This window comes from Macaca nemestrina, chromosome 4 (assembly GCF_043159975.1).
Source record: "Macaca nemestrina isolate mMacNem1 chromosome 4, mMacNem.hap1, whole genome shotgun sequence".
NCBI lineage: Eukaryota > Metazoa > Chordata > Mammalia > Primates > Cercopithecidae > Macaca > Macaca nemestrina.
In genome coordinates this window covers 60,073,863-60,095,627 of record NC_092128.1, presented here as the reverse complement: position 1 = coordinate 60,095,627, position 21,765 = coordinate 60,073,863, and the positions used below count along the sequence as shown (strand labels likewise).

The window sequence follows — 21,765 nt, the reverse complement described above, 5'->3', positions numbered from 1 at the left end:
CCAATTAGAATCACTTCATAAACAACAATAGGAAAAAATCGACGTAAGTTTCAGTAACTTAAAAGAATGTGATTCAATAACTATGATTAGTGTTATCTCCAAGATTATTTTTATTTCAATTGTATTGTTTAAAATAGCAACCAAATCAGATCAATAATGTGTTTTCTTACAGGTTCAATATCCAAGTATGTCCTATGTTCTTCTTCATTTGGGTTTAATCCATCAATAGTTTCTGAAACGTCAGGACTTGCATATAGAAAATGAGGAAGTGAAATGTACACAGGTTTCCCTGAAGACAAGTTTTAAGAGTCAATTGGAATTAACAGCTTCCTTCATTTCATATATAACTCAAAAAATATTTCCACAAAACTAAAACTTCTTAAATTAAAAAAAAATACATATTTGGTTTTTAACATGGGTGGGGAAGAATTATATCAGTTGATTTCTACTGTAAACCCCTTCAGTATTAATTTTCAATATATAAAGTTTTGTTGATGAACCCAAAGTTTCAACTATATATGTTCAGCTTTCAGGCAGTAATATGTCTAGGGACTAAGAATTTATTTAACAGTAGTTTTTTTTTTCTTCCTCCACACCCATGTTAGTATGATAAATATGTACAGTATAAGCTAGCCTCCAAATTTTATGTTTAACTCTAGCTTTAGATACATACTGAAAATACATTTACCTGTACCATTTTCTAGTGAAAAAAGTTAGAACAATGACAGATGGATAACAGGATGCGCAAAGTGTTCTCGGAATTATTTTCATTTCACCCTAAATCTAAAAGCAGCCACAAAGAAATGCTAGTGTGGTTTTAACTAAATTTTGTAACACTGAAACACATATTTGGGACCTTCCCAAAATACAAAATCAGCACTAAAATTTTCTGCCACCATTCTGCCCTAATTACTTTCTTACTTTAATTTTAAATTTTGCTTGCAAAGGGATTTTGTGGTAAAGGTCTCATTTTAAAGAATATCACAAATTATGATATGGACTGTGCTGCTGAGGATATTTACTCACCTTCTTTGCATTTGCTGATGTCTAGCACACCATATGATGTACAATTTTTTGAGATAATTTTTTCTGTGCAGAAACAATGGTTGTCTGGGTTTTGAACTGGAGAGGCAAAGGCCTTGGATGGAAGAACAAATCTATACACAGGAATTCCTTTCAGATTAATGTCGGATTCAAATACAGCATAGATTGACCTAAATACAGAGAAAAAAGAGCTGCATTCCAGGAACCTGAACTTACATTCTGGAGATTCATTTTTTCTTATTCTTGCTTTACCTTACAAACATCATACACTCTCTTAAATTCTTGTTTCATTCTTAGGAAAAAAAGTGATTGGGAAATTTTAACACATACTAGAACTCAATACCCAAGTATGAACTATTCTTGTTTGTGAAGTACCATGTTTATTTATACCAAAGTTAGTAAATATTTATAGCACTTCTTTCAAATACTTTATTTGTGATCAGTTTAAATGAAATAAAGTTTCTTTCACAGCTTAATTAGTCCTGGAGAGAAAGACCACTCACTGGAGTGTGTGCATATACATGCTGGATATATACCTGGTACATTTCCATCATTTACCAAGTGTCTACTTGTATAGAACCATAGGGTTAAATACACATTTTTTTTCTAATCCCCAGATACACCTATATGAAGAAATACTGCTGTCTTAAATTTTACAGATAAGAAAAAAAATCCGAGATGTTAAATGCTTACCCACCATCATACAGTCTTTAGGGACAGAGCTTGGGCTCGAGGGTAGTGGTAAAGGCTCCAGTGTTCGTGGGTTATCTACTGGGCCCCACAAATTTGAGCAGAGCACATGAACACAGTTCTGTTACATCTGCATCATCTTCTCTGTATGTCTTTAGAAAGACTGGACTTACTCTTCTGGACTTCATTGTTATTAGACTACTAGTTTAGTTTCAAAGAGGCAAAATGGTTCTTGCTTAGAAATAGCAAAAAAATGATTTACGCTATTAAAAATTGGAGGATATAGAAGAATATTTTGCAGAGTTAATAAACATTATGAATTTTCTATGCTGTGTTTAATCATTATTTGAGAAAAATAATAAAGTTTCTTGGTCTGCATTTTGTCACCTGGGGTCTGACTCAGACATACTTCAGTTTTTCTCTTACCTGCAAATGTCGGAAGAAAAGAACTGCAATACCTGGCTCTTCTCAACAAAAGGTGGAAACGAGGCTGCATCTGTTTAAAAATCGAGTGGCAAATGATTAGATGTAATATGTGTTCTAGAAAAAAACCTAGAAATCTCTCCTCCAGTGTAGTCAGTAGAAATATAATGCAAACTACCTAAGTTATTTATCTAGCAGCAACATTTTTAAAAGGTAAAAAGAAATAACCGGCCAGGCACGGTGACTCAAGCCTGTAAGCCCAGCAGTTTGGAAGGCCAAGGCGGGTGGATCACCTGAGGTCAGGAGTTCGAGACCAGCCTGGCCAACATGGTAAAACCCCATCTCTACTAAAAATACACAAAATTAGCCGGGTGTGGTAGTGGGCACTTGTAATCCCAGCTACTTGGGAGGCTGAGGCAGGATAATTGCTTGCACCCAAGAGGCGGAGGTTACAGTGAGCCAAGATTGTGCCATTGCACTCCAGCCTGGGCAACAAGTGGACAACTTTGTCTCAAACAAAACCAAACCGAATGCTATTTTATTTAACTTATTAATATTCAAAATATTTTAACATGTAACCATTATAAAATATTTTAAATTCTTAAAATCTGAAAATCCACGGTGCATTTTATATTTACAGCACATTTCAAATCATACTAGCTGTATTTTGAGTCCTTAACAGTTACATATGGCTAGGGGCTGCTATAGTCAACAACAAATCTACATACTATACATATTTAATGGTACAAAATAAAAGAAACTTAAACATAAAATGAAATGTCAAGGCTAACATTGTGTTTGTTTTTTGAAATGCCCCACCCCACCAGCAGAGTGGCACTTTTCTTCCAGGGAAGTTCATTTGGAACTCCTGCTATGTCCACATTTCTTATTTGTAGTGATTTTGTGTTTCATTGGCCCTATGGCTGATGAATACTTCTAAAAATACTTACTAAAGTTCTCTCACTAAACAGAACTTCAAATGCTTTGAAAGTATATAAAAAAAGTCATTTATTGAATTTACTTTTTGCTACAACTATGATCCATGGCAAACATTGGATATATGAAGAAATAATTAGTTAACTCTTCCATGTACTTCTCACATGAATATCACTAATATGAGTCGTCATTGAATAAATTTTAAATGGTAAGTCTCATCTTCAATTATGCATTGCAGGTTCTTTCTCTGGCAAGTGTGTCAACCTTGTGACCTTATTTTCATTACTTTACACTCTTGTGACAAGTGAAATATAAGCCCCCATATGGGCATTGCCAACACCTGCTTTCCCATTTCCTTAATAATTAAAGAAAAATACATTGAAAAACTTTTAAGATCATTATCTAAAATATCATTGAAGATTATGTGCAGAGCTTCCCCCCACCGCCCAAAATAAACATTCTAAATGTATACCAATACTTCCATTTTAAGTCTTTTCAAACTTACTGAAGAAGGTAAAGAGGATGCACTTCTAAATTATGATGAAAACACATTAGAACCTTACTGTTTTATTACTTTCTTTTCCCTAGTGCCATAAGCAAGAATCTCTCTCACAGGGATCATCCCCTGCTCTGTCCAAATTCCCTCTTTTCCTAGTTTGTTTCAGGTCTATTTTCACCCTAGATATTTTTAACATCATGCCTGATGCTCATGCATTTATATTATTGTCAATGAATCCTCTTTTTAAAGATTTCACCCCTTAAACCCATAAAGAATCCTTCACTAGGAGTAACACAGTATATTTATCTCTGCATCTAAGGACTAAGTATTCTGCTTATACAACTACTAGCATTGGTAGTATTGAGGACTTGAAAATTTATTTCCAGAAATGCTTTACTTAGAAAATAACTTCTTTACCCACTCTTATGGCTTAAAACCCTGCAAAACCTTGGCTGGTCACGGTGGCTCTAGCCTGTAATCTCAGCACTTTGGGAGGCCGAGGGGGATGGATCACAAGGTCAAGAGATCAAGACCATCCTGGCCAACATGGTGAAACCCTGTCTCTACTGAAAATAACAAAAATTAGTTGGGCGTGGTGGCAGGCGCTTGTAGTCCCAGCTACTTGGGAGGCTGAGACAGGAGAATCACTTGAACCTAGGAGGTAGAGGTTTCAGTGAGCCGAGATCGCGCCACTGCACTCCAGCCTGGTGACAGAGCCAGATTCTATCTCAGAAAACAAAACAAAACAAAACAAAACTCCTGCAAAGCAAATTCAACAGTGTTTTTGCTGTTTTTTTTTTTTCCTACCAGGCAATGATAGAAATAAATATGCATAGGAAGTCAATAATCATACCTTTGGCAAAGAAAACATTCTCTGTGCTTCATTTTTACTTAACTGTCTTTATGGGATATTCCCTAATTTTGTGAACTTCGTGCTTTTGTTTCCTAGTAGTTGAAAGCTTGCCTCTGATATTGATTCATGATATTTGATTCCCACGACTTTTTCCTTTTTTTTTTTTTTTTTTTTTTTGAGACAGGGTCTCATACTGTTGCCCAGGTTAGAGTGCAGAAGCACAATTATAGTTCATTGCAGCCTCCACCTCCTGGAATCAAGTGATCCTCCTGCCTCAGCTTCCGAAGTAGCTGGAACTATAGGCATGCACCACCATGCGCAGCTAATATTTGTATTTTTTTGTAAAGATGGGATTTTTGCCATGTTGCCCAGGCTGGTCCCAACCTCCTGGGCACAAGCAATCCACCTACCTTCGTCTCTCAAAGTGCTGGGATTATAGGCGTGAGCCACCATGACCAGCCTCCCATTGCGTTTTAAAAATCTTAATTCTTAAACTAATAGGCATATCTGTACTTTGCTTATCCTGAAGGAGAATAAGCCTGATCTAACCATACCCTAAATCTAAGTTTATAGCTCTTTTTCCCAATTCTAATTTGGAATGCTCATTTTTTACATATATTTTTCATAGTTAAGAAGACATCTGACCTTGTTTTTGTTTTCTCTCTTATTCTGACCACCTTACCCAAAAATGGATGTTTCTGTCTTGCAACTTTATTCTATCTCAGCTATAAGCCTTGCTTAGATATGTTTTCTCTTTTGTAATTAACTTTTTTTTATTCTTTCAATTCTAACTTATCTGTATACTATTTATAAAAGATTTGAAAAGTAAAGTGTTTTTTGTTGTTTTTTTACCACTTACTTCTGTTGCCAGGATGACAGTTAAGTTTTTTCAAAGCAAACATTTCTCTGAGTCATGCAGTAAGGGCTAATTTTTTATGATTAATCTTCACAAATCCCATTACATTGAACACACATTTACTAAGCTAATATACAAATAGGGACTCTGAATTATGTTGTGGGGATATAAAGGCAAGTAAACACACACCCTCAACTTTCAGAACACTGTCAGTATAATGGTGGATTTGTGGGAAAGGGAGGTGGATTCACTGTGATGACCACAAAACAAATATTCTTACCTGTACCATTAATCATGTCACAATAACTTTCCCAATAGGAGAGATTCCTTAAGAATAGAAAAAGACAATGAATAAACATTCTCATTTAAAGAATACCTTTCTTACATTACTTTTTCTATTATAATTCAATACTTCTGTTAATATGATGCATTTAAATGTGACAATACTAAGTTTAAGAAATATTTAATTCTGTTCATGTTTTGTTTGAACCTTTTATCTTATTGCAATGTACCTGATGCCATTAGGTGGCCAGATCATAAAATAAAAACTGCCAGGTGTTAATTAGAAACGTCTTGGAATAGGGAAAAAATTAAAAACATTTATCAGAAACTTAAATCTCTACTTAGGGGAGAATTTTTTTTCCCAATGGGATACATGAATTACTCCCTCAGTAGCGTAAGTGTTCAGAATGAATAGATGGAAAGTGTTAAATGGGTAACTGAAGTAAACTCAGTATAAGGCAGGCAGAAGAGAGAAGCGGGGAAGAGGAAAGAAAGAAGTTGATGTTTGGATCAGCAAACATTTAAAATATGTAGATGATTGATTTATATTCCTGCCCCTTCCCCTCTTTAATTCTCACATGGACTAACATTAAAGTAGGAAAGAGTTTATTAATTTATACTTTGTTGTTTAAATAAGCTATACATATCTGAAAGTGATAAAAACAATAGTAATAGTTCCCCTGCATCCTCACCTTTTTGGTGATGGAAAAACTTTTTTTCTACTCCTAACAGTGACATGTCAAGACAAGCCATTGCATACTTTTTAAACAAAATAAGTGGTTAATCATGTTCAGTCTTGCCATGAGTTAAATCAACCTTATAATCTTAAAGTGATGTGAAATTCTTACTCTAATTAGGAGCTCTTTGCAACTCCCCTCCACATCTCTGTAATATTAGTGAAATGTTCGTTATGTCTCAATATAAAAAATTGCTGTGATTTCCTCTTAAATGAATATTTAGAAGTGCTTTTTTCCATCTACTGACTTTTCTTTAAAAATATGTAACTGTGGACTCTTTAGAAGAAAAAGTAATCCACTAATAATATTTTAGCTGTTAAATGCAATTATTAGATAGACTCAGTTTGAGGTAGGGGTTACTTTAGATTCATAAAAACATTTTGTGTCTTTTGGTTTTGATCACTTCATTCTTTTTCAGAAAAAAAACTGGTCTAAAACACAATTGTTAACTTTATGGAGAAGAAAGCTTGTTCGTTCCCCTGATATTAGGGTTTTTCCTAGTTTACATTTATGATAAATTATAAGTTCTTTAGATGAATAGGCCAAAACTAGGGAAAAATAAGGAAATAATGGCTTAGGAAGCTGATTTTTTATTTTACCACTTTAAAAGTGGCATAGTCTTCATTTTCACATTTTGTATGTACATTGTAGAACTGCACCTGAAATATTCATTCCATTTTTGCATTGATAAAGACTGTTTGCAGGGGGAAGGTCATGAAAGCACTTTCCTGGATTCATTAAGCTTCCATGCTTCCATCTTTATAGACACATTTAGGTCATGGCACTGGAATATAGAATTTGATCTGCTCAATTTAAAAAGTAAAAAAAAAGTTTCCATCTACTAGACAATCAGTTTTTTTTTTTTAATCTTTTCATTTATGGTATCTAATTGTAAGAATAATTGTATTATTATGCTGGATATGTAGCAGAGATGAAAAAATAGTCCCTTTGGGGATTTATGTAACATAACCTATGCAGAAAGGTGAACCAAACCCTAAAGTGGAGCTGATAGTCAGCAGCTATGCACTGGTGTGAACGCACCAGTTGCCACAACTAAAGGGTTAATACCTAGCAGAACAGGAGTTTCCAGAGCTGAATTATAACCAGGTCTGTTCTATAGTTTGGTGTCTGTGTCTTACGAGACGTTAAATGAATACCATTCCTGTTTAAGAGTACCCTAGTAACACACATGCACATTTTACCCGAATACCTACCTTTTACCTTTATAGGTGTCGATTATGGCAACTTTACTTATGCTGTCTTTTCCATTGAAAACTTTATAAACTCCATCCGCAGTATTGTTGTACTGAAAATATATGTATGGGAAAAATTTGCTTCTAGAACAAATCATTTTTTCAAAGTTATACAATATATAACTTACTTTCACATTTCTCAATCACTGGTTACTCATATAACTTGAAATACATCTGCAATACATTTTTTTAAAATATTGGCCTTAAAAAAATTGTGAAAGGTGCCTAGAAATAAGTGCTAGATGCTGAGACAAAGAAGCTACATATCAGAAGCTGACAGGATGTGAACTCTAGCACTCTTTGTCATCATTAAGCCAATGAGGGCATTTTGATCACTATTCTTACTATGTTGAGGTGAGGGACATTGAACAAACCTATAAGAACAATGATTTATAGGGGTATTCTAAATGTTATGACCATTAATAAGTGGTTACTAAAATGATAAAAATTAGGCATCCACAATTTAAAGCATTAGCCAAAGAAAGAGCTATGAGTATTGAGTTAAAATGAGAACGAATTTGATTCGTTATGGCTTTCTACATTCTTATCTAATTGATATATAACCTTGTCATCCTAACAGCATCTAAAAGTAAAACAATGAACTAGAGAACATAATATTCACATATAGTGCCAAATGAAGTCATAGTCAAACTTCCAATTCAATAGTTAGCTTATCCTATTTGTAATTCAAAACATTAAGCTGTAATGAAGTATACCACCAAGTTCACATTTTCCTTAATCTTCAAGCTGCCATCTCATGACATTGTGGACTACTAAAAATTCTTATTTACAGACCCCATTGAAATGAAGTCTATTAGCTTATCAGTATTGAGATGTGAACATTAGGCTAACTTTTAAGTAAAAATTAAATGTGTAAGAGGTCTAGAAAAGGAGGAGTGAGGAGTATATTTAAAACAAATAAAAATATGGTATTAAACTTGATTATGTGAAAAGGGAAATAAAAGCCAAAAACAGCACTCAAATATTTACAGACTAGCTTACCAGCTAATTTAAAACAAATTGTATATTTATAAATGAGTAGAAACCTGATTAAATCTGATCTTCAGGTTTAAATTTAATTGTTAAATTCAGATGAATTTCCCAACTAGGAAAGCTGAAGCTACAATGGGAAGGGGACTTTTTAAAAAGTTAGGATATATATCTCCAGATCAGCAATAAGACTAATGAGCTAAATTATAAAATTATGCCTTGCCAATGCCATTGAATTAATTCAATTAAAATGTAATAATATTGCCATTCATATTTGGTACTTACAGGATAAAACATACCAACTCTAGTAGAAACAGGGTATGGAACCAAACTCAAAAATGGATCCGTATAGCCCCATAACAGTTCTCTCAAAGTTCTGACTTGGAACATAGAAGATTTTGACTTGTTAATAAGCGAATTGAGTACCACTTGAACAAATGGATTTGGATAGATATGGGATGCAGCCTACAAGAAAAAAAAGTCACTGTTTAAGACAGGAATACAATATTAGATTTTAACAAATAAATGGATTAAATACTAATACTGAGCTTAATACAAGACTTTTTGAAGCTTATCTTTAAAATTACTGCCAAATCCTACCAAAACTCAAAGTATAATTTGTCTGATTCCTAGATGATTGCATTTCTTTGCCTCAGTGCCAGCCACAAGAAGAAGATATTCCAAGTTAAGATCTATTTATTTAATGATACACTTAAACTGGTCTTCTCAAATACCTAATGCATTAATGTATACAAGGCTTAAAACCTAGATGACGGGTTGATAGGTGCAACAAACCACCATGGCACACGTATACCTATGTAACAAACCTGCATGTTCAGCACATGTATCCCAGAACTTAAACAAACAAACAAACAAACAAAAAGCCAGAGGTCTGGTCCGAAAGGCTCTGGAGCCATATGTGACAGAAATGGTGCAGGCAATTGTTGCAGGCATGTTCATCACAATGGCAGGTTCCACGTCTAATGGCACGAGGCTCTCTGCCAGTGACCTGACCAATGGTGCGGGTGAAATGCTGACCACAAGCTCCAACATGTCTCCGTACAGCATCTCCAGGGTAAAGACCCCGGTGTCCCAGGTTGGGGAGGACGAAGAAGACTATGACGAGGACAACTGACGTCCTCTCCATTTCAATTTTCAGCTTCAGGAAAATGTTTAGGCAAAGAAGCTTCTTTTTTTAATGTGGGTTTTCTGTTTCCTTTTGGCCTACTCTCAAGAAGATATTGGTAAGCTATTGAACTTTGACATGCACCTCCGGTAAGCAAGGATTGTTTTCCATAGAATTAGGATGTGCTGTGGATGTGCGGTTTGATGCCAGTGTGCTGATGCAGAGCCTTCATATACTTTTTAGGATTTTGTGTTTTCATTTTCTATTTTTCTTAAAATGCAGAGTTCATTTTTGCCCCTTAAGGGTTTTTGCTGAGCTTGCTGAAAAATTGTACTTCATCCACGTAAACGCCCTCGTGTTGCGGATGGTGAGCACCAAATGCCGTTTATTTGCCGTGAGTTTGGACGGCACCCTCTGTTGGCGGATAGCGAGACTCGGCGGAGTTTTATGTTTGTTCAGTGGTGTGGTGTCTAGAGCTCCAAGCAAACAGCAGAATTCGACTTTCCAAACAATAGACACCGTCAACCTTATCGACTTTATTTTCCCTTAAATTATATTGACAGTTGTGATTCCAATCAAGTTTATATACTCTTTTCTCTCCCCATTTTGCAGCAACAAATTGCAAAGTGCTTTTGTTTGTTTGTTTTGGCTTTGTTTGGTTAAAGGTTATTGCCAGGCTGGTACAGCTATGGAGACTGTCTGGAAAGCTTGAAATGGTTTATTGCTTATGGTAAAATTTGCCTGATTTCTCACAGGCAGCGTTTGGAAACCTTTTATTATACAATTGCTCACATACTTAAAAGTCTATCATTTAAAGACATACTGAAACAAATGTTGTACTTGTTTCCTAAGCATCTTCCTGTAATCTATTATAAAATTGAAATTAGGCGGGGCGCGGTGGCTCAAGCCTGTAATCCCAGCACTTTGGGAGGCTGAGACGGGCGGATCACGAGGTCAGGAGATCGAGACCATCCTGGCTAACACGGTGAAACCCTGTCTCTACAAAAATACAAAAAACTAGCCGGGCGAGGTGGCGGGTGCCTGTAGTCCCAGCGACTCGGGAGGCTGAGGCAGGAGAATGGTGTAAACCCGGGAGGCGGAGCTTGCAGTGAGTTGAGATCCGGCCACTGCACTCCAGCCCGGGCGACAGAGCGAGACTCCGTCTCAAAAAAAAAAAAAAAAAAAAAAAGAAATTAAGTATAGAGAATGTTTCAACAAAAAATAATGAAAAAAATAAAGTGGTCTTCTAATGCAGTTGATTCTTACGATTTTTTCACTTTCCAAATGACCATGCCTCCTTTCAAAATAATGATATGGGAATACATTTATGACAAAAATGGAAAAATAAGTAAAACCTAATAATTCGAATGATAGGATTAATTACAGTGAGTTCTAGAGTGTTTTAAAATAGATAACTTTGTTGTTTGTCTACTCACTGCCACAGCCAGATTGAGAACTGTGAAGTTGTCAGCTTCTGTTCCAACTGATAGTGAAGGTTCAAAGATGGCACCATTGGGCTGTAGGAAAGAGACTGTGTTGTCCTTAGGGTCCTGGGTTATATTTTCCTTGGCTAGAAAACGAACTCTAAAGAAACAGAAGTAAGCACAATTCAAAACATTTGTCATATGTGAACGTTAAATCTCAAATGTCATTCATTCATTCAACAAATGAGTTTTGAACATATAGAATATGCCGGATATTATGGAAGCAATGGCGTTAAAATGAGAAATCAGCCAGGGTCTCTAGCAAACTAATCAGAAGGGGTCTTAAACTGGTAAACTGGAAATTAAAATAGTGAGGGAGAAGGAATATTGCTATAATGGAGACTCCATGGGAAAACACAAAACAGATACAGATCCAGATTTAGAATGGTCAGGGTAGGGGTGAGGGTTAAGACACTTTTTAGTACAAGTCTGCATAAGTGGTCTATGTAACAAATAGAAGTTTAGTTAGGTAAAGTAGGGCAGATGGTAGCATGCATAAGAACGAACATAATATATTTTGGGAAATGCAGATATTTGAGTGTGGTTGGATTACAGAGTAAGAGGTGAGGAGAGTAGTGGAAATAAAGCAGCTGAAATAAGAAAGATCTCAAACAGAAAACAGTTGCATATAATACTCAAATGACAGAATTTATCCTGAGGGTAAGGAGGAGAAAGTACAAGGACTTCAGCTGGGGAATATTTAGAGCACATTTTCTTATATTAGAAAGAATGATCAAAATATGTAACCTATCCAGCACTGCTTTTTCCCTTTTTCAGTACTTTAATGAGAATTAGAGATAAGAGAATATCATTTCCATTTTTAAGGGTCATAGAACAACCTCCCCAACCCCTCAAGTATATTGAATACTTCTGTTAGTTCTAATCTCCTGACTCTAACATATCTAGGCTGCAAAGTACCAACTACATTTTAGGAATGTAGTGAAGGGTGATTATTACAGGAAAAATACATTTCACAAGTGGAAGATATTCACTGAGAAGAAATAAGATATACATCATAATTGCACTGTCATATTTGAATGTCTGTGAAGTGAGTAAATAGCCAAGGTAAAGACTTAAAAAGTTGGACTGAATTTTTTAAAAACCCTTTTTATTTCATTATGATAAAAATGTAAATTCCTACAGGGTAGGAGTTTATGAGTGTTTTGTAGCTCTAAGCATCATACCTGGTATATAATGAGTTCTCAGTAAATATATTTACTAAATAAATGTCTCAGATTCTTTAAAAAGAGGATTCAAAGTTGGCTAGAAATATATTTTCAATATAATTTTATTAAAACTTTATTATTCTTGAAGTACTGCAGACAAAGAATATAAAAATCTGAAACAGCACTCAGGACAATTGTATTTTAAATTAGTGTGCATATTACTAATATTTCAAATTAAAGTACTTTAATTTTCAGAAATATGCACATATATTAAAACAATAGCAACGTGATTGTCATGGGTACTGACAACATTATACCAGTAGATGGCAGTCACTAAAAGAAAAATCCTTAAACAGCCCTGTCTTTAGAATGTTGTTTTAAAAAGGGAACATAATTACTGAATTTTTTGTTTAAAACTTAGATTGTGTGGAAGTTTTGGAATGTGTTTGTGTATAAGGTCAAGGGAAGGAATTTAGACTTTTCTCAAGATTACTTTATGTTCTTTTCAAAGCAAAGTAACTTAAAAAATGAATTATGGATCTAAGGATAGTCTGAAGGAATTACAGCATCTTCGTAGAGTTGGTGTAGGTAGAAACACACATAAGATCTAAACCCGAGCAATTTCGTGCTTTGATTCAGGTCATATCTTACTTTAGCAGCCATTGGCCAAATAAAGCCTGTGGTTCTGTTTGAGGAAGGACATTCTCACATACTTCCAATGTCAGATGGATTTAGGGTATAATTAATTATGAAAAAGCATGTTTAGCTCAACACAAACACTATCAAAGTGTTAACTTTTTTCTAAAAGGTACTGGTTGTTTTTCCATTATTTAAGGCACTCAGGCAAACAATAAAAGACTATTTTGGTGACATCATGAGACAAGATGACCTATAGTTAATCAAGAATCCCTTTAAAATTGTCATAGAAAGAGCTATTTATGGATTCTAAAATTTAGCTGTAAATGCAACTGTTCTTCTCCAGTCTTTGCTCCATTGCCTCTCTAAGCAAATCAAATATACCTAACACATTCCCTTTTTGTCCCTTAGAGAGATAGGTTAAAAGCTCTAAGAAAAAAATATAGATTAGTTACCAACTACCAGAGGAGAACTATTTCAATAACATGTTTTCTCATATCCCAAATAATATATTTAAAAGTGAAAAATATGGTCGGGCATGGTGGGTCACACCTGTAATCCCAACACTTTGCAAGGCCAAGGCATGTGGATTGCTGGAGCCCAGGAGTTTGAGGCCAGCATGGGCAACATGGCGACACCCTGTCTACAAAAAAAAAAAAAAAAAAAAAAAAGGAGGAGATTCGGGTAAAACTGCTAAGACAGGACATGCACCGAGGCCCTCTGTGGCTTCCATGTCATGTGCTATGGTAGTAGGCACCACCCTCACAACATGCCTGTTATTTCATTTTATTTTGAGTGTGAGTTTTCAATGTGGAAGCATAGTAATGCTTTAGAGAGGAAGGAAAATTATACAATCATCTGATAACCAAAACAGATAAAGATACTAAAACTATAAATTATAAGAAATCACTGGAAATACAAAATTTTATGATAAGAACTAATCATGATGTATAACTAGTTGTGATTATCCGTGAGGGAAAATACACATTTAGGTAATGAATTCTATAGCAGAACATAACTATGTTTCCATATGGATACCATAAATATATTCCTAATCCTTGGTTAAGGTGATGTTTTTAGCACCTTAATCTCCCCCTTTTTTTCCCTTTTTTGTGAAAAAGATAGAGGCTATAATTGAAATAGGAGAAAATGTATATAAAAATCTGGGAGTTACTAGTACCTACATCTGTGTGAACATAGACAAGTGACCTCACATCCACTAGATCAGGCATTTTTAATTCACAAAATGACAGATTCTGGCTGATCATTTCCTCTAGTTCTAATACTCTAAGATTCTGTTCAAAAGTGTATTAAACTATTAGGGAAGGCAGAGGAAAGATAAAAATATTCAGTCTCAACACTAGAGAAAATATAAGAGTGAAACTAAAATAGATCAATGTAAACATCTATATGACCTGGAAGTTAATTTGAATATAAATCCTGAGTAGGTACCGCAGCTAGGAAAAATGAACTGAGCACTGTGGTTCTCAAAAATTGTGTATTCAAATCACCCAGGGTTTGTAAAACTCTTTAGTGGGCCTCAACTCTTTCATTCATTTGTTTTGGGATGAGGTGTAGGGATTTGCCTGTTTCCCAATTCCCTGTTGATGCTGATGCAGCTGATGCAGCTGGCCCAGCACATTGCTGTGGCCCAGCTATACTTTGAGAACCACTGTTAAAATATGCTTTAAATTTCAAGATGTGAAAACTGATTTTTTTTTTCTCAGCAGGAATATTTCAGAGTTGTTGAGAATATATGCCACAATAACAAAACACTAACTTCATAAACATAGGGAAGTTATTTGATACTGGTAAGTTTATAATAAAATGTTTAACTTTTCTATATACTGTCTAATAAATATTTGGATAATGTATATATCTTCCAGTTTTTTGAAAATAAATACCTTAAAATCATTAAATTCTTAGATTAGGATGCTACACAGATAGGAAAACTATTCTAAAGAATATTTTTGGCAAGAAAATAATAAGTACATTTCAATACAATGACATTTTTCAAGTAGAAGACTTCTCAGAAATATATGTTCAAGGTAAGAGTACCTCGTATTTGTGGGGACTCACTCACCTGTACGTATAAGGACCTCTTTGCTTAACTTGAATGTTGCTGCTGTTCATCATCACTTCCTGTGGATTTTGCACATCAAAGATCCAAAACTGTCTGTAAATTTCTGTGCCTGTTTTAACCCAATTTTTAAAAGCAATTGTACCTTCTTCAAGGACAACTTCCTATGAAAAAGAAAATAAGTTTGGGTTATGTCTTTGTAGTAAGTACAGGCACTTCTGGGCGATTGTTTGTAGTCTTGAGTCAGCCAGAATAAAAGGACCAAGCTCAAGTGCCTCATTCATGAGAACTTTTGCAACCTTGCCATACACTTGCAACAGAAATGTGTTCAACAAATTATTATCACAGCAGTCTTTTTAGCCTTTTACAAAGAGAATCAGTGTGTAATAGTGAAGACATGACTATTGATTTTAAGGCAAATTTTAAAGTGACCCTTTGGCAGCTTTAGAGTGACCGTTTGAAAATATTGCAACAGTCAACATGATTTATTAAGCAAATTTTACCGAAGTTCAAAAAAGTTCTACTGAGTTGAACATGAACTTCTTCTCTGCCCCTAAGCTGGATTGATGAAACCAAACACAAAAACTGAGTGAAAAATCTAGTGGTATAGGAAGCTTTTTCTTTTCCTTCAAGAGTTAGACACTCCAGAGGATGGCACTTAACACTTACTACATTAAGAAAATAAAAATATCTACATGAAGAACACAAATTTGACATCACGTCTTCAAAATCCTGCTCAATCTGGCTTCCCCAACCCTTTTTTTTTTTTGAGACAAGATATTGCTCTGTCACTCAGGCTGGAGTACAGTGGTATAATCTTGGCTCATTGCAACCTCGGCCTCCCAGGCTCAAGTGATCCTCTTACCTAGCCACCATGCCCAGCTAGTTTTTGTAGTTTTAGTAGAAACAGGGTTTCACCATATTGGTCAGGCTGATCTTGAACTCCTGAGCTGAAGCAATCCACCTGACCTGGCCTCCCAAAAGGCTGGAATTACAGCAGGTGTGAACCACTGCATACAGCCCCTAACTTTCACTATATTTGCAACAACCCATTAGCATATGTTTCTAAAAATTACAACAGCCTCACTCACCATCATTGGGTTGTAGTTTTTAAAGAAAAAAACAGGACAAGAAAGCTGTCCTATTACTCCTTTGTGAAATCCACTAAAAATCACTGATACTCCTTTTGCTAAAAATAGACAAGTGGAAAATACATCAATAAGAGAATTAAAAATCCTATATTAGGAACTCGATTCCTTGCTTTAGGAGCTTTGGGACTGGGTGGAGAGTCATCAACCCTCCCTAGGGTCACTTTCATTATCCGTAAAATAAGGGAGTTAACATAAATATTCTTCTAGTTTTCTTCCACAGCTTTCACTCTCTGAGCCAGAAGTCTATTACACTGTAGTAGATAGTGCAAACAAAGGTGATTTTGAAGCAGGCGGTATTTCCAATGAAGTATTGGGAAGAATGCCCAGGTTAAAGAACTCCAGCTTAACCTGAGTGTGCTAGAGGAAGAGGAATGCAACTATTTCATGGAAAATGAGCCTAAAGAGAACCATGACCTCAGGAACATTCTGACCTATTTGTTTCCTTCACCTGGAAGCACCACTTCACAGAATGACAGATTAGGAAAGGACATTGAACATGATCACATTTTCCAGTAGAGCACACTGAAGCTCTGAGAAACCAGACGACTGGCCCAAGGACAGCCTAGGCAAACAGTAGTGAATTCATGACAAAAATCCTCATCCCTGACCCTTAGACTAGTCCTCCTTTACACCATGCTATGACTGTCTTTTTTTTTGTTTTGTTTCTGTCACCCTCTGCACTTAGTTGGTAGAACTCAAATTAAGCTTCATATCTTCAGGATATTTTACTTATTGCTTAATGCAGGGAATAAGGGAATTCCTTAGAGAAGAACTGGGCACCAAGTTAAAATGGAATTACAAAATCCAATGCTGCTGTAATCCACTTATACGGGGTACACTGGACCTGCTAGAGTGATGGAATCTTTATTACTTTTTACAACAAATTGTCCTTGAAAAACTTTTTATTTGCTCCCAAAAAGACTTATTTCCACACTAAGTCTAACAGTAAGACAAAATTGCTTAAAGTATTATGGATATTCTTCTAAATGTAAATATGTTTGATGAGGATGTTGAAGCTCAAAGCTAAATAGAAGCTGAAAATGGTTGATTTCTCCATTTCAAGAGACTTAAGAAGGGAGAACACACAAACACACACATTATTATCCTCACACTTTTAGAATCTTAATGCTCAAAACCAATACCTGTTATTCATCAAGTGCCTCTCAAGGTACATATTAGGTTTGTACACAATTACGGTTTTTGGGACTTTAATGACAAAATTCACAATTACTTTTGCACCGACCTAATATCTCTTAATGAAAGAAACTCAGTCAATTCTTATAGAATTGAAGAGAGTCTGTGACAGAATGTACTTGACAGGACTGAATGCCTTCCTAACTCTACAATGAGTGTCCATCTAAACACCAAAAGACATTGTATGTGTATGAGACCATTTTTCTAAAGGCCACAAATCACTTTTCCCTTAAAAAATATCTCTTGCAACAAATAAGGCAAAGGTGAAACACAGGGTTGAAATGAGTGTATTGGATTATCAACTGTTAGAATCGGGACCATCTAACCCCATCCATTTTTTTAGAGGTGGAAAATGGGTTCTAGAGAAAAGAGATGTCTGACTCAATGTTATGTGACAAATTTACTAGCAGATAATAGAAAAATCAGGTCCTTTCACTTCAATTTTGTATAGTTTCCATAGCATCATGATTTGTTTAGAGACACAGAGAAAAATATTGAAGTAGTCAAAGTAGGAATACAATGCTTCTGATACTACCACCAGTATATGTATTAAATTGTAGTCACTCCTTGAATACCAAGACTAAATATGTCACAAGAAACAAAAGATGTTATGTCCTCTGTGAATTTAAAAGAACTTGATTTTAAATTGGATTTGGACTATCTAGCTGATTTTGCAAATATTTTACTAAATTTGAAGTACAAAGCTGATAAGTATGCACACAGAAAAAGCAGTATAAGATTTTATCACTTGGCTAATGTGTACGTGTATATTTGTCCCTGACTCTAGGTATGCAGACTACCCAGCCCCAATAACAACAGGATTTCAGCCTGGTGACTCTCACATAGCATGGTCTATAGCTGAGTTGAAAGCATTGACTTTGAAACTTCTATTCTGCTACATTAATTTGAAAACAGATGTTTGCTGGGACCATGATATCCTATATGTAGTCATACACTCACTTGAACACTGTTTTCATGCAACTACAATAATCATCTACATGACTGACAACTTTCATTATTAAAATGCCCTTCATGTCTTGCTATGCATGGAGTAGAGTACAAATGTAGAAAACATTTTGTTTCACTTTTTGAGGACTTTACGAGGTACTATCAAGAGACAGATGTGTGTTTAGCAGATTTTAATCTATGAGTTAGATTTTTTTTACCCTATCCCCACCCTAACAAAGTATAGTGGCTTCTTCCCTAAAGCATAGACTGAAGTGGCCAACAATGAAATTAGATGCTATGAATTTGATCACTTAATAATAACAATCATTTAAGTTTGAGCAGGTTATTTAATTTCTTTGTACCTCACTTTCCTTATCTGTGAAATTATAACAGCAATGTTAGATTGAACCATACAAAATTAGTATTTTTGAAAATCAAAAAAGGTTGAATTTTGTCATTTTCATGTGGCTTATGTATCCTCATAGATTGTTATGGGGATCAATAAATGTGAATACTTAGAACAGTGTTAGTACAAACCAGACATTCAATAAATGTCAGCTATTAGTATTTTACAAATTCTCTCCATCCTTTAGAAGAAGAACTCTAATACCATTTACTTCTCATATTGCTTTAATTGCTTGGTTCGTAGCATTTCCTGTTTAAGCCAGTCATGTGCCAATAACTTATGTAATATCCTGTGACAATTATTTTTCTGTTATTTAATCATAATACTTATCTTTCTAGTAAAGTAAAAACTTCCTTAAAAACCAGAAGCATACTAAAAATAGCTTCCACCCTTCCCACTAACTGCTACCATTTGCTTGTAATTGGGCCTAAAGAGAATCATTTCCCCATGTTTAAAGAAATTCTCATGTTTTTGCATTATGCAAGTGTGTGTAAGTTGAGAAGAGAATGAATTAGAATTTTAGTGACAGTTGTGCAGAGAATCTGAAAATGGCTTTAGTTTCAGACCATCATCATCAACTAAAACCCAGAATAAAATTTGGTGAAATGTATTGGAGTAGTAAGCTTTACTATGTTTCTGAAACCCAGAAATTAGCCTCCAAGAATTCATGTAAGTACCTAAAATGGAAGATTTTGTGTCTGGCATGAAAAGTAAACTATGTTGATATTAAATTGGACTAGTGGAAGAAATATATATGCTTGTCTGCTATTTCTTGAAACGTTGTCTTTAAGTGACTTTGTTATTACAGCTATATGCAAATATATGTAGTGTTTAATTCCTTTTTATACTGCTATTTTAATTTAAATATTTTGATTTGTTCTTACTTATTAAATATAAAACAAATGTTACCATCTTTAATATTTCAGTCATTTCTTTCTGAGCTTTTAAATACTATGAAAAAGTACAAATTATTTTATATCTGGAAATACCAGAAGCATACATTATAAAGTTAATGTAAACAAATTACATGATTAAAATATGGACTATTCAAACAAATTTTTTGTGGGGGAGACAGGGTCTCACTTTGTCATCCAGGCTGGAGTGCAGACACGTGATCGTAACTCACTGCAGCCTCAACCTCCTGGGCTCAAGGGATCTTCCCACCTTAGCTCCACAAAAGCTAGGACTACAGGCATGTGCCACCATGCCCAGCTATTTTTTTTTTTTTTGTATTTTTCGTAGAGATGGGGTTTTGCCATGTTGCCCAGGCTGGTGTCAAACTCCTAAGCTCAAGTGATCTGCCCATCTCGGCCTCCCAAACTAGGATTACAGGCATGAGCCACTGTGCCCAGTCAAGTATAGCCATTTTAATGATTCATTAAATTTATTTTCTCTGAAGGCATTTCTTACAAGCTACAGAAGGATCACTGTTTTCAAGAATGAGAGTAGGAAATAATGGTATCATTAATTGAATGATGATATTTAATACTAGTTCTCTAATAGGAACAAAGAAACCCATAATTCCTTTTTGGTGTTCTATCGTTAGTTTCATAGGGAAATTAAAATTTATTTAAATTGTAGTTTTTTTCTTCCAACTTTTATTTTAGGTTCAGAGGTACATGTGCAAGTTTGTTATATAGGTAAATTGTGTGTTGTGGGAGGTTTAGTGTATGGATTATTTCTTCACGCAGGTAATAAGCATAGTACCTGATAGGTAGTTTTTTGATCCTCCCCCCTCCCACCCTCAATTAGCCCCAGGTGTCTATTGTTCCCTTCTTTATGTGTATTCAATATTTAGCTCCTACTTATAAATGAGAACATGTGGTATTTGGTTTTCTGTTCCTGCGTTAATCTGCTTAGCATACCTGTGTTATGTTATACAATATTCACTAAACATTTTATCAACTGACATTAATAATGTCAAGTGATAAATTATCTTTTGTAAATGGTGGCAGAATTTTGACCCTTGTCCACAGTGCTTTGGTAGTTTGTACATTCATGGCAGCTCTTGCTATTGACTTTCAGTTTTCTTTGAAAGACTGCATAAACTTGCTGGCTGCACACTACTCTGTTAAGAATCATGGTCAAAAATACTGGTAAGAAAGATTGCAGCTATAATCCATAAAAAGCATGAAGATACCAGAGACATCCCTTGAAAATAAAGAGCAAAAATAAAATATAAATAAGGTTTCTGAACTGTTTTAGACTATTTCAAATGATAATGCCATCTTTCAGAATTGGAAGGTATTAGAGCACTCCAACTCTACACTTAATATGAAATGATTTTCTCATCATTCTCAATTAAACAGTTTAATTCTTTTTGCAAAAATCACTTGTATACAATAGCTTTCTTAATTTTCTATTAGTCAGTTAAACAAAGTAATATTAAATGAGTTTTAATGGTACACAAATAAGAAGTCACCAGTACCAAAACTCATATGTTTGTGAAATAGCATTACCGTAAGTATTTCTGAGGCAGCAGTAAGACACTTGGCTCTCTAGGTTTACACAAAATTCAAATATTTGACTCCTACTGTATGCCAAAGATATATGTATGCCAGTATCATTTTAAAAATAATCTGTAAACTGAAGAAAAAAGAAACAGTCTATTTAAACAAAATTCCACCTACTTCATACAACTAAAATTGACAAGGTCAACATGGTTGTGTAGGAATCTGAGAGCACAATGAAGCTTAGCCTTAAATGTACCATACACCTTGACCAATATAAGGATTTTGATGATGAGTCTTAGTCTATGGACATGTAGGGGGCTTACAATGTGCTCTGTCATTTGACAGTTTTTATAAATCTCTGTTGTACCACACCTCCTTGAGTTTGAATCTACACTGGGAAGCCTGAATCTCCCGTTTTCCTTGTAAAAGATTGCACAGATAATTCTAATTTCAAAAACAAGAAGGAAAAGCACTCCATTGATTTAATTCCCCCTTCTTTATCACACTACTCAAAGTATACTTTCAAAATTATTGGTGACCATGTTCTCGAATCATTAT

General features: G+C 34.9%; 1 protein-coding gene and 1 long non-coding RNA gene across 18 annotated transcripts in view; one reads left to right on the top strand and one right to left on the bottom strand.

The window, feature by feature from the left end:
• LOC105475387 (CD36 molecule (CD36 blood group)) overlaps nt 1–21,765 on the bottom strand; it is a 79,475-nt gene that overhangs the window by 7,073 nt on the left and 50,637 nt on the right. For all 8 annotated transcript variants that reach the window (XM_011730592.2, XM_011730594.3, XM_011730595.3 and 5 more), the window contains 8 exons: nt 15,059–15,219; nt 11,126–11,273; nt 8,849–9,028; nt 7,535–7,626; nt 5,582–5,628; nt 2,161–2,230; nt 1,027–1,214; nt 171–289 (listed from right to left, as the gene is read on the bottom strand). In XM_011730592.2, the coding sequence (XP_011728894.2) occupies nt 171–289; nt 1,027–1,214; nt 2,161–2,230; nt 5,582–5,628; nt 7,535–7,626; nt 8,849–9,028; nt 11,126–11,273; nt 15,059–15,219 (1,005 nt within the window). The remainder of the gene's footprint in view (nt 1–170; nt 290–1,026; nt 1,215–2,160; nt 2,231–5,581; nt 5,629–7,534; nt 7,627–8,848; nt 9,029–11,125; nt 11,274–15,058; nt 15,220–21,765) is intronic.
• LOC105475388 (uncharacterized) overlaps nt 9,531–21,765 on the top strand; it is a 79,247-nt gene continuing 67,012 nt past the window's right edge. For 2 of the 10 annotated variants that reach the window (XR_011622083.1, XR_003016547.2), the window contains exons 1-2: nt 9,671–9,807; nt 14,706–14,786. This is a non-coding gene — a long non-coding RNA (uncharacterized lncRNA). Of the gene's footprint in view, nt 9,639–9,670; nt 9,839–9,971; nt 10,057–14,702; nt 14,787–21,765 lie in introns of those variants that run through there. The other 8 variants (XR_011622086.1, XR_011622087.1, XR_003016548.2 and 5 more) reach the window with 8 other exon arrangements.